This window comes from Orcinus orca, chromosome 7 (assembly GCF_937001465.1).
Source record: "Orcinus orca chromosome 7, mOrcOrc1.1, whole genome shotgun sequence".
Classification (NCBI taxonomy): domain Eukaryota; kingdom Metazoa; phylum Chordata; class Mammalia; order Artiodactyla; family Delphinidae; genus Orcinus; species Orcinus orca.
This window is the reverse complement of record NC_064565.1, coordinates 28,654,669-28,667,442: the sequence shown is the minus strand read 5'-3', so window position 1 is coordinate 28,667,442 and position 12,774 is coordinate 28,654,669. Positions and strand designations below refer to the sequence as shown.

At 41.3% G+C, this 12,774-nt stretch overlaps 1 protein-coding gene across 1 annotated transcript in view; it reads right to left on the bottom strand.

Annotated features, from left to right (window-relative positions):
• THSD7B (thrombospondin type 1 domain containing 7B) overlaps positions 1 to 12,774 on the bottom strand; it is a 909,478-nt gene that overhangs the window by 354,246 nt on the left and 542,458 nt on the right. The window contains exon 12 of the mRNA XM_049711955.1: positions 9,303 to 9,406. Coding sequence (XP_049567912.1) covers positions 9,303 to 9,406 — 104 coding nt within the window. The remainder of the gene's footprint in view (positions 1 to 9,302; positions 9,407 to 12,774) is intronic.

The following is a 12,774-nucleotide window of genomic DNA, read 5'->3' as shown; positions in this document are numbered from 1 at the left end:
ATGCCAAAGTCCATGGATGCTCAAAGTCCCTTATATAAAATGGCATAGTACAATCGGCCCTCTATATCCACTGGTTAAACCAATGCCTAATCTGTGGATTCAAACAACCATGGATTGAAATTTGATCTGCAGTTGGTTGAATCCTTGGATATAAAACTCATAGAAATGGAGGGCCACCTGCATACTTACTGAAAAATATCTGCATATAAGTGGCCCCATGCAGTTCAAACCCATGTTGTTCAGGGGTCAGCTATATTCAAATCCAGAGCAAAGGTGTGTCTGAATTTTGATGCTCCTCTGTTAATTTTTAGGGCGTCTCTAAAGTGGGGGGCTCCTTCACGTCTTGCTGCTACTAGAGGAATGTTGAAGCTTCTGTTTTCTTTAGAAATGTAAATTAAAATGTAAAAACATAACCTCCTTTTGATACAATCCTAAGATTGCCCCTGGGCCAAACAGAAATGAATACCTTGACCTCAGTAACCTGAGAGCTAAGGGAAGCCAGGAGATTCACATCTATCTGAAGATACTGAATTCTGGTTCTGAACAAGAGAAGGATAATCCTATTACATTTACACAGTTTGCAGTAGACTTTGAAATTCATATTAACACTCCTGAAGGGGAAGATAGTTCTGTAACTAAGAGCCATGCAGTCAGAAGAGAAAATTATTGCTCCTAGTTTAGCAAATAACTGCATTCCTCAAACGAAAAAAAAAAAAAAAAAAAACCCTTCCCATCTCCACTCCTCATCAGGGAAATACCTTCTGGTGATGTGGGTAGCGGGGAGGCGGACAGAGGAGTTACTCTGTGGTTTGCATTATAACTTACTATGTTAAAAACGGAGAGGCTGGCATGAGACAACATCTCTGAACCTTAGTTCACATTATGTCACTAAAGCATCATGCCTTAGGTCACTCACTTCCTTTAATATTTATTTCTAATTTATTGCCAATTTTTGAAAAAAGTACAGATTTTACCTGCAGCAACCATGAAAGCCACGAAGCTAATCCTACCCTAAAACATGCAAAGGAGATGAAAATTAACTCTCAGAATCATTATTCACTTATTAAAATGCAATCTGTGCTATAAGTCCCACACTTTACTCTCTAAACCAATGCCTATGGTATTGTAAAACCTATTCTTTTGTTAAAATCTAAGGATATTTTCACTTAGAGAGTTGCCCTACGTTGTTAATTTAATTTCTACACTCTAACCTGATCTTTCTTTTATTTTCACACTTTAAAAAATTATATTTAGAAGAGATTTTTTAAAGTTCCTTAAAATATTTATAATGAATCATTTTGGTATCAGGGACTGACTAATAAGATAAATTAGCAAAGAACATTATGTCCTCCAATTGGTTTTTCTAATGTTTAAGTCAGAACTGGTTAGAAATCCCTCCAAGAATGATATTTGATACAAAGAATAATGGGGTCTGATCTTTTTTCCTATGAGATGAGCACTCAGTTATCAAAAATGAAAACACAAAAGTTATTGTTAATAGTGTTTCTCATTGCCTAGATTGTAAACCCTAGTACTTTGATTTGGGGTCACAAATGGTGTCATGCACTCCCTTCTTGAAATAGACTGGAAAGATATCACCAAATATATTTGCTCATTTAAGAAACAGTTACAGGGCTTTCCTGGTGGCAGAGTGGGTAAGAATCCGCCTGCCAAGGCGGCATACATGGGTTCGAGCCCTGGTCCAGGAAGATCTCAAATGCGCAGAGCAACTAAGCCCATGTGCCACAACTACTAGGCCTGCGCTCCAGAGCCTACAAGCCACAACTACTGAGCTCGCGGGCCACAACTACTGAAGCCTGCATGCCTAGAACCCATGCTCCGCAACAAGAGAAGCCACCGCCGTGAGAAGCCCGTGCACCACAATGAAGAGTATCCCCTGCTTGCTGCAACTAGAGAAAGCCCGCGGCCTGCAACGAAGACCCAGTGCAGCCATAAATAAATAAATAAATAAATAAATAAATAAATAAATAAATAAAAATTTATTAAAAGAAAGAAAGGAACAGTTACATCTATGGACGGAGTTCTGGAGGTAGCTAGAGTTACTCCTGATTCTCCTGGAAATGCCCACAGTTCATAGCTATGTAACTCATTTTTGTTCAAATCTTGAAGCAAATGGAAGAAGTTACCTTTCCCCTCTCCCTCCCTCACCAAATATGGAGATGACAGTGACTGTCTTTGTCTTAGACTATTGCTCAGTCTAGTTGAATCCTGTATGTTTTTTTTCCTCTCTGAATCCACTGAAACGACTTCTTGCTGGATCTATGTAGATGAATATGACAGAAAATAAACTTGTGCAACTTCTAAGGTTAAATGACTATGACTGCCTCCATGCGGAGAATAAAAAGTCCAATCATCCAGACTCTTAAAATGCAAGGATACGGGCTTCCCTGGTGGTGCAGTGGTTGAGAGTCCGCCTGCCGACGCAGGGGATACGGGTTCGTGCCCCGGTCCAGGAAGATCCCACATGCCGCGGAGCGGCTGGGCCCGTGGGCCATGGATGCTGGGCCTGTGCGTCCGGAGCCTCTTGCTCCGCAGCGGGAGAGGCCACAACGGTGAGAGGCCCGCGTACCGCAAAAAAAAAAAAAAAAGCAAAAATACTTGTAAACTTAACTTCTTCCTATTTCTAACTCCCTGCCTTTTAAAAATAAAAGTAATCCAGAACTTATTCTGAAAGTGGATGACTTTGTCCAATTTTTTTTTTTCTGGAAGAGCACCTTTTAAAGAGATCTCTTGATTAAGAGGTACAGATTGCCATCTATAAAGTAAATAAGTCATGGGGATGTAATGTACACATAGGGAATATAGTCAATAATATTGTAACAACTTTGTATGGTGATGGATGGTAACTGGTCTTATTGCTGTGATCATTTCATAGTGAATAAAAATATCAGATCACTATGTTGTACACCTGAGACATACAATACTGTATGTTAATTATAACTCAACTTAAAAGATAAAGCGATCCTTTGAATGAAAAGAAACACACAGATTCCATCAAAACTATTGTGGAAGAAGCCTGTGCCTCTCACAGTAACAAAAACCAATTTAAGGAAGAACGAAAAGATTTGACAGAAGATTTGAGATCTTCCTCCTCTGGTCCACATAAACATTGTTCAGTGAGAACAAACGAAAAAAAGAATGCAGGTACTTCCTGGAAGTCAAGGATACCTAAGGCAGCACAATTTTGATCTCCGGCACCTACTCTGTATCCATTACAGTGTCATAGATGTCAAGTCTCTCCGCTAGGATAGAGTATACGCATAAACTTTTGAATGAGAGGAAAGCACTACCCTAAAGAAAATTACTGGCAAGTCCATTAAGCCAGTTTTAAAGTAGCCACTGTTGAGTAGCAAAACAAGAATCAGATCATATCCATAGACAAATTCACTCCCCCGGCATCCTCACTTTGTCTTGTTTTAGTACTGATAGTCTACCCTATGAAGGGCAGCTACATCAAAGTATGTTGCAATATTTAAGTTTCTTCCTCTTATATTTTCATTTGCCATAGAAGCTGAGCTATCATCCCTTCTTAATTCAGATAAAGTACAAGAAGCTATGCAGAGAGAATACGCAGCTCTCCCTGAAGGATGGTACAGCTAGGACGATGCAACCCAAATTCCCATTTCCTTGAAGATGGTATAAATGCTTAGTGACAGCTGTAATTCTACCCGCCCTTCTGTGTTCTTTTCTTTTTCTTCTTTTTTGATTAGAAAAGTATTAAAGTATTATATAAATGTATTCTTACTGTAAGTCAGTTAACCAGGTCAGCAATATAAACACAATGAGATAAAACAAGGAGCACGTCTGTCTGGGGCAGTTTAATGGCTTAGAAATTAAACCTTTCTAATGAAAAAGGAAAAAAAAAACTGGATCAAATATATATCTTCTAAATGGATTGCTGGGCTGGCCCACAGGAAAGGAACCCATAAAGCACAAAACGAAGTAAGAACTTGGGATGCAAGGTAAGCAAGAGAGACCACCTTTATCCTCAGCGTTTCTATTAAATTTTGGAGAACCAAGTTTCCACTTTCATGACTTCAAGAACTGTTATGGAGAACCTCATAAAATACCCCATACTAGAAGTGATGACCACAAAGGCTGGTCCTTAGCATAAGGGTAGACTGGAAATAGACAGGCCAAGTAACATGTCTTGGCAAGACCACGTACATGTCTACAATTTAACATTGGGTAGTGAGAGGACCAAAATCTCTTGTGAGAATTTATAATCCCAAACTGGCCTGAATTCATGCCTCCCTCTGTGATTTAAAAAATCCTGGGGCATCCCTGGTGGCGCAGTGGTTGAGAGTCCGCCTGCCGATGCAGGGGACACGGGTTCATGCCCCGGTCCAGGAGGATCCCACATGCCACGGAGCAGCTGGGCCCATGAACCATGGCTGCTGAGCCTGCGCGTCCGGAGCCCGGGCTCCTCAATGGGAGAGGCCACAACAGTGAGAGGCCCGCGTACCGCAAAAAAAAAAAAAAAAAAAAAAAAAAAAAAATCCTGAAATAGAAATTTAAATGGAAAGTGTTTCCAGCTTGCTCGGGCTTCCATGGGACTGAAGGGTGTAAAAGCTGCCTGACCAGAATGCCCAAGCAGGGCGAGGAAGGGACTGAGGGTCTCCTAATTCCTTCTTCAGACTTTCCTTTGATCCTCCTGACTTCAGTATAGCCCCTTGCCTCCACTCTCCTCTGCCTGTTGTCCTAAGTCCACAACCTCTCTGGTTCTAACATCCACAGAGAATAAACCTCCAGGCTCCCACAAAAATAGCAATAGGTCGGAGCCTGACTCTGCAAGGTGAAGGGCTGGGTGTGGAGAGTGTTCACTGCTCTTTAGTCAGACTCTCAAAAGCTCCTGATTTTCCTCCCATCCCCCATACACGCGCGCGCTCACACGCGCACACACACACAGCCCGCACACACACACAGCCTTGCCCACTTCCTTTTGCAGAGGTGGTGCCTTTCCAGAGTTGTCCAGGCCAAATCATCTTGTTTCTCTTCAGCCTCTACACCTTCAACTGCGCCAACACTTAGGCATAATCCTGCTCCGCAAAGTACTTTCCCTATATCTCCATCCACTTTCTACATTATACAGTATGATTGAGGTTACAGATGGCCCTAATTTACTTGAAGGTGAGCTTATTGCGCTCCTTGTTTTTAGGAACAATTTTATAAAGGGGATCTCATTGCAGGTTACTTTTTTGTTACTCTTTCATGTTTTCCGTGCTGGTTTTGAAGTAATTTTAGAGAAAAGATGGGAGTAGAAATATTTTGGCTCCACTGTCTTAAAATTGGAGACCCATCCTACTGCTTTAAAAGTGTAAATTTCCCAACAAGTAAACACAAGGAATTCTCTAATGGTGGAGTCTAACTTGGGGAAAACTCAGGTATCTACTTTGCCTACTTTAAAGGACGATCTGGCCTCCAGCCAGAATCCATTTAAAATACTTCTAAGACAGATAGAATAAGTTACCGTTATAGGATAAGATTCCACACAGTTGAGGAGCAATGTCTCTGCAGAAGGTACTAAATGGCTTTGCAGTGAAAACAAACCATAATGATACTCTAGTATCACAGAGCATCCAAGTCCAGGTCAACATATAGAGTTAAGTTGTGCCCTGCACAAAGGTACCATTTTTAAAAGACTATTTATGTAGATTTTGCTGATCTAGATATTTTATAGCAACTCTGCAGCAGAAAGCAAGCACAAGTCTTGTAATAACAAGATTATATTATTATAATTTTCTGACATACGGAAGTAAAATGTTTTCAGGAAGTGGTCCCTTCTTGTAAATTACAGAATCACTGTATAGCCTCCTAGCAGCCCTGAATCAAACTACCTTGCAAATCAAATTTACATTTGCAAATGTTCCCACAGACCATCATTTCCAAGGCGTAACTATTATGGACTGAATTCTAACCCCAAAAATTCATATGCTGGAACCCTGACCCCAAATATTAATGTACTTGGAGAAAATAAAGACGGCAGAAGCAGTCTGCTCTAACCTGGCAAGGCCAGCAATATACTCTCACTGTCCTTCCTCGAGGGCCTATCAACTTCTAGCCCTATTTCATATATTAGTTTGCAGGGATCTGATCACTTTTCCTTCAACAACATATCACATTGGCCTTTACACTGGTGACTATCTTGATGGGACCTAGTGAGCAAGAAGAAACAACTACCCTGGACTCATTGGTAAGACATCTTCATGTCAGAGAGCGGGAAATAAAAAACTTGAGAAAATTCAGTAGCCTTCGACCCCAGTGACATGTCTAAAGGTCCAGTGGTGTGAGGCATGTTGAGATATCCCTTCTACGGAGAAGATAGGTTGTTACATCTGGCCCCTCCTACAACCAAAAGTAAGACACAACATCTATCGTGCCTCTTCGGATTCCAGGCAACATAGTCCTCATTTGGGTGTGTATTCACTCTAGCCCATTTGCCAGGGGATCTGAAAAGCTGCTAGTTTTGAGTGGGATCCAGAAAAGAAAAGGCTCTGTAACAGCTCCAGACTGCTCTGCCACTTGGGGCACAGAATCCAGCAGATTCAATGGTGCTTGAAGTGTCAGTGGCAGACAGGGATGCTGCCTGGAGCCCTTGGCAGGTTCCTATAGGTCAACTGCAGTTTAGGTCCTTAGGATTGTGGAGCAAAGCCCTGCCATCCTCTGCAGGTAGCTTTACTCCATTTGAGGGACAGCTACAGCCTTAGTAGAGGCTGAATGCTTAACCATGGGCCACCAGAGTTACCATGCAAACTCGATATTATCTGACCCTTCAAGCCACAAGGTAGGGCATACACGGCAGCACTCCATCATCAAATGAAGTGGTATGTGTGTGACTGAACCCAAGTAGGCCCTGAAGGCATAATAAGTTACATGAAGAAGTAGCCCAACTGCCCATGGTCCCCACTCCTGCTAAGCTACCTTCTCTCTCCCAGCCTGCACATATGTCCTCTTAGGGAGTCTCCCACGATCAGCTGACAGAGGCAAAGAAGACTTGGGTCTGGTTTACGGATGGTTCTGCATGATATGTGGGCACAACCCCTAAATGGACAGCTGCAACACTATAGCCCTTTTCTGAGATATCCCTGAAATACAGAGGGGAAGGGAAGCCTTCCCAGTGAATAGAACTTCAAGCAGTAAACCTGGTTGTTCACTTTGTTAAGAAGGAGAAATGGCCAGATGAGGGATCATGTACAGATCCACAGGCTGCGGCCAATGATTTTGCTGGCTGGTCGAGGACTTAGAAGGAACATGATTGGAAAACTGGTGACAAGGAAATTTAGGGAAGTGGTACGTGGAAAGACTTTTCTGAATGGCCAAAAATGTGAACATATTTGGGTCCCACGTGAATGCTCCCTAAAATGTGACCTGGATTGAGGAGGATTTTAATAATCCAGTGGATAGGATGACCCATTCTGTGGATACCAGTCAGCCTCTGTCCTCAGCTACCCCTGGCATTGTCCAATGAGCTCATGCACAAAGTGGCCATGGTGGTAGGGAGGAAGGTTATGCATGGGCTCAGCACCGTGGACTTCCATTTACCCAGGGCGACCTGGCTGCAACCACATCTGAGTGCCCAGTCTGCCAGCAGCAGGGGCCAATGCTGAGTCCCCAGTATGGCGTCATTCCTCGTGGTGATCAGCCAGCTACACGGTGGCAGGTTGATTACATTGGACGACTTCCATCATGAAGGTGCAGTGTTCTGTTCTTACCAGAATAGGTACTTACTCAAATAGGATAAGGATTTGCCTTTCCTGCACACGATGCTTCTAGCAAAATTACCTACCACCCATGGACTTACATAATGCCTTGTCCATAGTCATGGTATTCCACACAACACTGCTTCTGATAAAGGAACTCAGTTCACAGCAAGTGACATGTGCCAATGGACCCATGCTCATTGAATTCATGGTCTTACCATGTTCCCCACCATCCTGAAGCAGCTGGCTTGATAAGATGGTGAAAAGGTCTTCTGAAGACTCATTTATAGTACCAATTAGGTGGCAATACCTAGCAGGGTTGGGAAAAAGTTTTCCAGAAGCATCCAATATATGGTGTTTTCCCTCCCATAGCCAGGATTCACAGGCCCAGGGGTCACGGGTGGGAATGAGAATGGCACAACTTATTATTACCCATAGTGATCCACTAGAAAAATGTTTGCTTTCTTTTCCTCTGCAGTCTTATGCTCTGCTACCCTATAAGCCCTTATTTCCAGAGGGAGGAATGCTTCCACTAAAAACACAGCAATGATTCCATTGAACTAGAAGTTAAAACTGCCACCCGCCCACACTGGGCTTCTTATGCCTGTGAATCAACAAAGAAGGGAGTTACTGTGCTCGCTGGGATGACTGATCCTGATTAATACAATAACCTATCCAACAGGAAGAAAAACAATTCTCAATATGCCTTTTAGTTGAATTATGAGACCAGCGATATGCAGTTGGTCCTACAAGGTCTGATTTTGCTACATACATCCCTTTAGTAACAGAGTGGTCAGATTTTTAAGAATAAAGCACTTCTTCTCATTCCGCACTTTGGTCTGAGTGCTCCCTGGTTGCAAACTGTCTTTTTGGTGTGTGCACAATAAACTTTTACTAATTAAAAAAAAAAGAATAAATAAAATGAAAAAAAAAAGAATAAAGCACTTTTTATCAAACCTCAAATCACTGGCATCTAGATTATGAATGAAACAAAACAGTGAGCAATCTGATGAGTTTCTGAGTGGTTTTCAGAGATTTCAAAATGCCACACCTTCTAGACATTGATGATAAACGGCACTTTTACTCAGATCCAGAAGCCTATGCACAGCATCTTCCAGAAATTTTAATGGTTCCTTTCTATGTATATTACATATAAAACATACTCTAAGTATGTGTATAACAACCAGGTTTAAGTCATGATTATTATGATTAGTTAATTCATTCAACAAATATTTAATGAGCAGCTAAAAAGTACAATATGTACTGTTGGGTCCAATCTTGACACATCCTTCATTCCTTGACTAATATCCAACATGCACTTGGACCACCAGCACTGGCGTATGCTAATGGCTGAGAACAGATATTTGCTTACATTGCATTAGTCCTTAGGTGCACTAGCTAGTTATGGTTAAAATATCACCATTAACTAATGCCAAACTTAAACTCAAACAGTAATAAATATAAATAATCCAAGCCAATAAGATCACAACTTATTCAAATATAAAAATAGGCAACGGTTTATGAGAGCAACATAATTTTGAATTACATTTGAATAGAAAAACTGTTTTAAAGTTCCCTTACCTCTTGTTTGCACCCCCTTTCCGCAGGCTTCACTGGTGCCCATTATTCCCTGCCTGACAGACTCTGGCACTAAGATACAGGGGCTCCATTTCTGTGGCCTCCACCTGTGATGACAAAGAATAGCAGACTAGAAATTTCACCATGACAAACATACAAAAGAAATATCTGCAACAGGTGAATTTGAAATCCAGAAACATAAAGGTAGTAATTCAATAAAAATGGATTTGAAACCAATGTCATAAAAGGGAGCTCTGGCACACACTAGGGATGGTAACAGTCCCTCTGCCCCAGATCCATGGTTAATGCAATAATTCCACTTTTTAAAATGTGGACGTTTTGCACACAAAGTGGCCATAAATAGCATTAGAAGCATAGAACAAATCTAGAAGGCTTAGCTCTTTACGAACTAAAAATTGTTTAAAGAAAAACAGTAAAAGAAAATAAAAGAGAGAAAATCCCTATGTCCCACTGGAGCATTAGAGAATCAAGGTTTGAACACCTGAAAATTTTGGGTGCAAGCTTTCACACTTGATCTTCTGCTTCAAATTTTTCACAAGGTGTTTCCTAGGACTTTGGCGTAGCTCAAATGTCTCAGTAGGTTATAGAGTAAAAGGGAGGTGGGGGGCCATGGGGACTTACCTTATGTGATCGTTCCTCTCAGGGAAGAGGAATGGATCTGTCTCTGAAGAATTACCAATATTTCTTCTCCACAGAGGAAACAGGATCTAAGGAAACCTTCTGGCTTTCTTTTAAGGTGAACAAAACTCTACTTTTATGACCCACAGGACAGACTATGATTTAAGCCCCTAAACCTGTGTCTTCAGAATAGTCCAAAAAACCCAAACTCTAAATGTAACCACAGAGTCTCCTCTTTCACCGGGTATATTTTTACCCTTTTTCACATGGGCCAATACCTCTGATAACAGATGCTACTTCAAAAAATGAAACAGAAACATGAAGTAAAAATATTACTGACCAGTCTTGCAGGATGAAACAATTCAGAGATCTGTTGCACATCAACGTGCATGTAATTAACGCTACTACATTGTATACTTAAAAATGTTTAAGATGGCAATCTCTGCTCTACAGCAAAGTGACTCAGTTTTACACATATACACATTCTGTTTTTTAATATTCTTTTCCATTATGGATTGGCAAAACATTGTAAATCAACTATACTTCAATTTAAAAAAAAGTGAATTTAGCAAAAAAAAAAGTTTCAGATGGTAAGTTTTATGTTATATGATTTTACCGCAATAAAAAAGAAGTCTCAGCAAAAGAAAAAATAATGTATATCAGAACATGGAGCAGACTTTCTTTGCTCAGGAAAAGTCACTTCAAAGGATTCTCTTAGTCATGTGAATATAGATTCATATAGCATGTGGAGATCACTTAACATAGCCCGGCTTTAATCTCTGCACTCACCACCACCTCTCCCCCATCTAGACTAGGTGAGTCTCAGGTGTCTTGAACAATTGGAGGTAAGTGAGGCAGTGGTGGTGTTAAGGGAGAGATAACAGACCATCTTTCAGAATCAAGCAAAGTACATTAAAATATAAAAGTAAAAAGTACATATCATTGAACTCATTCAAGTGGCCTCCATAATGAGAATAACTGAAGAGCTAGGGAGAAATCAGGAAACAGGTAAATAGAAAAACCTGTCACATTTAAAGAAATCACCTATTACTTTTCAGTAGTAGAAATTTACTTTGTAGATGCATAGACGCATTAAGCATAGCTCCAAAACACAGAAACTGAAATGGTAGGGGGTTTAATTTAGAACTAGGACATGTCATTCACTCAGATCCCTCAAGTTCACAGAAGACTTTCTGAAGTGAGATCAAGGGATTCAATCTAGCTTAGCATGCTAAATAAAAGGAAGACATGTCCAGGACTCTCTTGCTAGACTCTTAGTTTTAGAAGGATAAGCCTGGGCTCAGAGATGTTAAGTGACATGTCTGAGATCGCACTCGTCAGGGCAGGCCAGCTGTCAGTCCTAAAGCCCTCAATGCTAAGCCACAGACTCCTGGGGACACCCCACTGCCAATTCTATACAGGGGCACATCGCCCATGCTGTCTTCCCTTTTGCTTATACTGTCGGCCACTCCAAAATGTGCCTCAATTGCATACTGATTATTTTGAATTAAAGTTACTTTAAAAATGGTTAATGTAAGAAGGACACTCTGACGCTCCCTTCTGTCTCCCTGAAAGCAGGAAATAGATCTCTCCTGTGAAAGGTGCCCTCCCTACATCTGGAGGTGGAAGGACACCCTTATCACCAGAGATAGGGAATTCTGGGCTATATAAACAAACCTGTTACTATTTAAACTTACTACCCCAAGCCCAAACTCTTTCATGTCAAGATTGAGCACCCAAACCCTACGTTTCTTCGTCCTGTCAATTCTTCACAGATTTATCGTTGCTCTGTCTAAAAAGTCTAAAAGTTGCCTGCTTCGGCCACTTCTAAGGTACAATTTCTATGGGACCTCCATGCATATGAATTAAAATTTGTTTCATTTTCTCCTGCTAATCTGTCTCATGTCAATTGTATTATTAGGCCAGCGACAAGAACTCAAGAAACGTAGAGGCGGAAATTTCCCCTCTCCGACACTTACTAAATTAACATGGTGGGAAATGCTCACACTTACAGAAAAATTTCTATAGGCATTTTGATTCTGTTTTAATTTGGTAAACGTGAGAATGTCTCACCTTAATGGAATTAGAAAAAGAAGAATCAGAAGAAAATGATAAAGGTCTACATTAACTTGCCTCCCTAACAAACCAATGAGGGGAAAGCAAAATCTAAATTGGAAACATATTGCTCAAAATTCAAGGATGTTTGACTAAAGGGCATAGACTCACGCTGGCAACTTGGACACATGTTAAACGACGCATCAGGAGACATGATACAATCATCCCATCCATATAGAGTGGAACTGATTTCTGGGGAAAATGGCAGGAGGTCACTGATGGAAACTAGTTCAAATATGAGTGACTAAATTGAAGTGCAACACGAGAGTAAAGAGAGTGGACAATAGGAAGGAGAGCCCACTAACAGTTTCCAGGATTTTCTCTGATTATAAGAGCACTGGGCTCATAAAATGTCTAAAAATATTTGATTTGGCTAATTTTTTCAATTGGCTACCTTCCCTGAGAGCTTTTCTTGCAGAAGTCTCCATATTTATACGTGGCACAAAAGGAGGGATATTGACAGTGTTCCCACAATGGCCCTGTGGATGATGAGCAAAAACTGGTAGTCTGGGCTTGTTCCAGTGGTTTTTTTTTTGTTTTTTTTTTTTTTTTTTGCGGTACGCGGGCCTCTCACTGTTGTGGCCTCTCCCGTTGCAGAGCACAGGTTCCGGACGCACAGGCTCAGCAGCCATGGCTCACGGGCCCAGCCGCTCTGCGGCATGTGGGATCCTCCCGGACCGGGGCACGAACCCGTGTCCCCTGCATCGGCAGGCGGACTCTC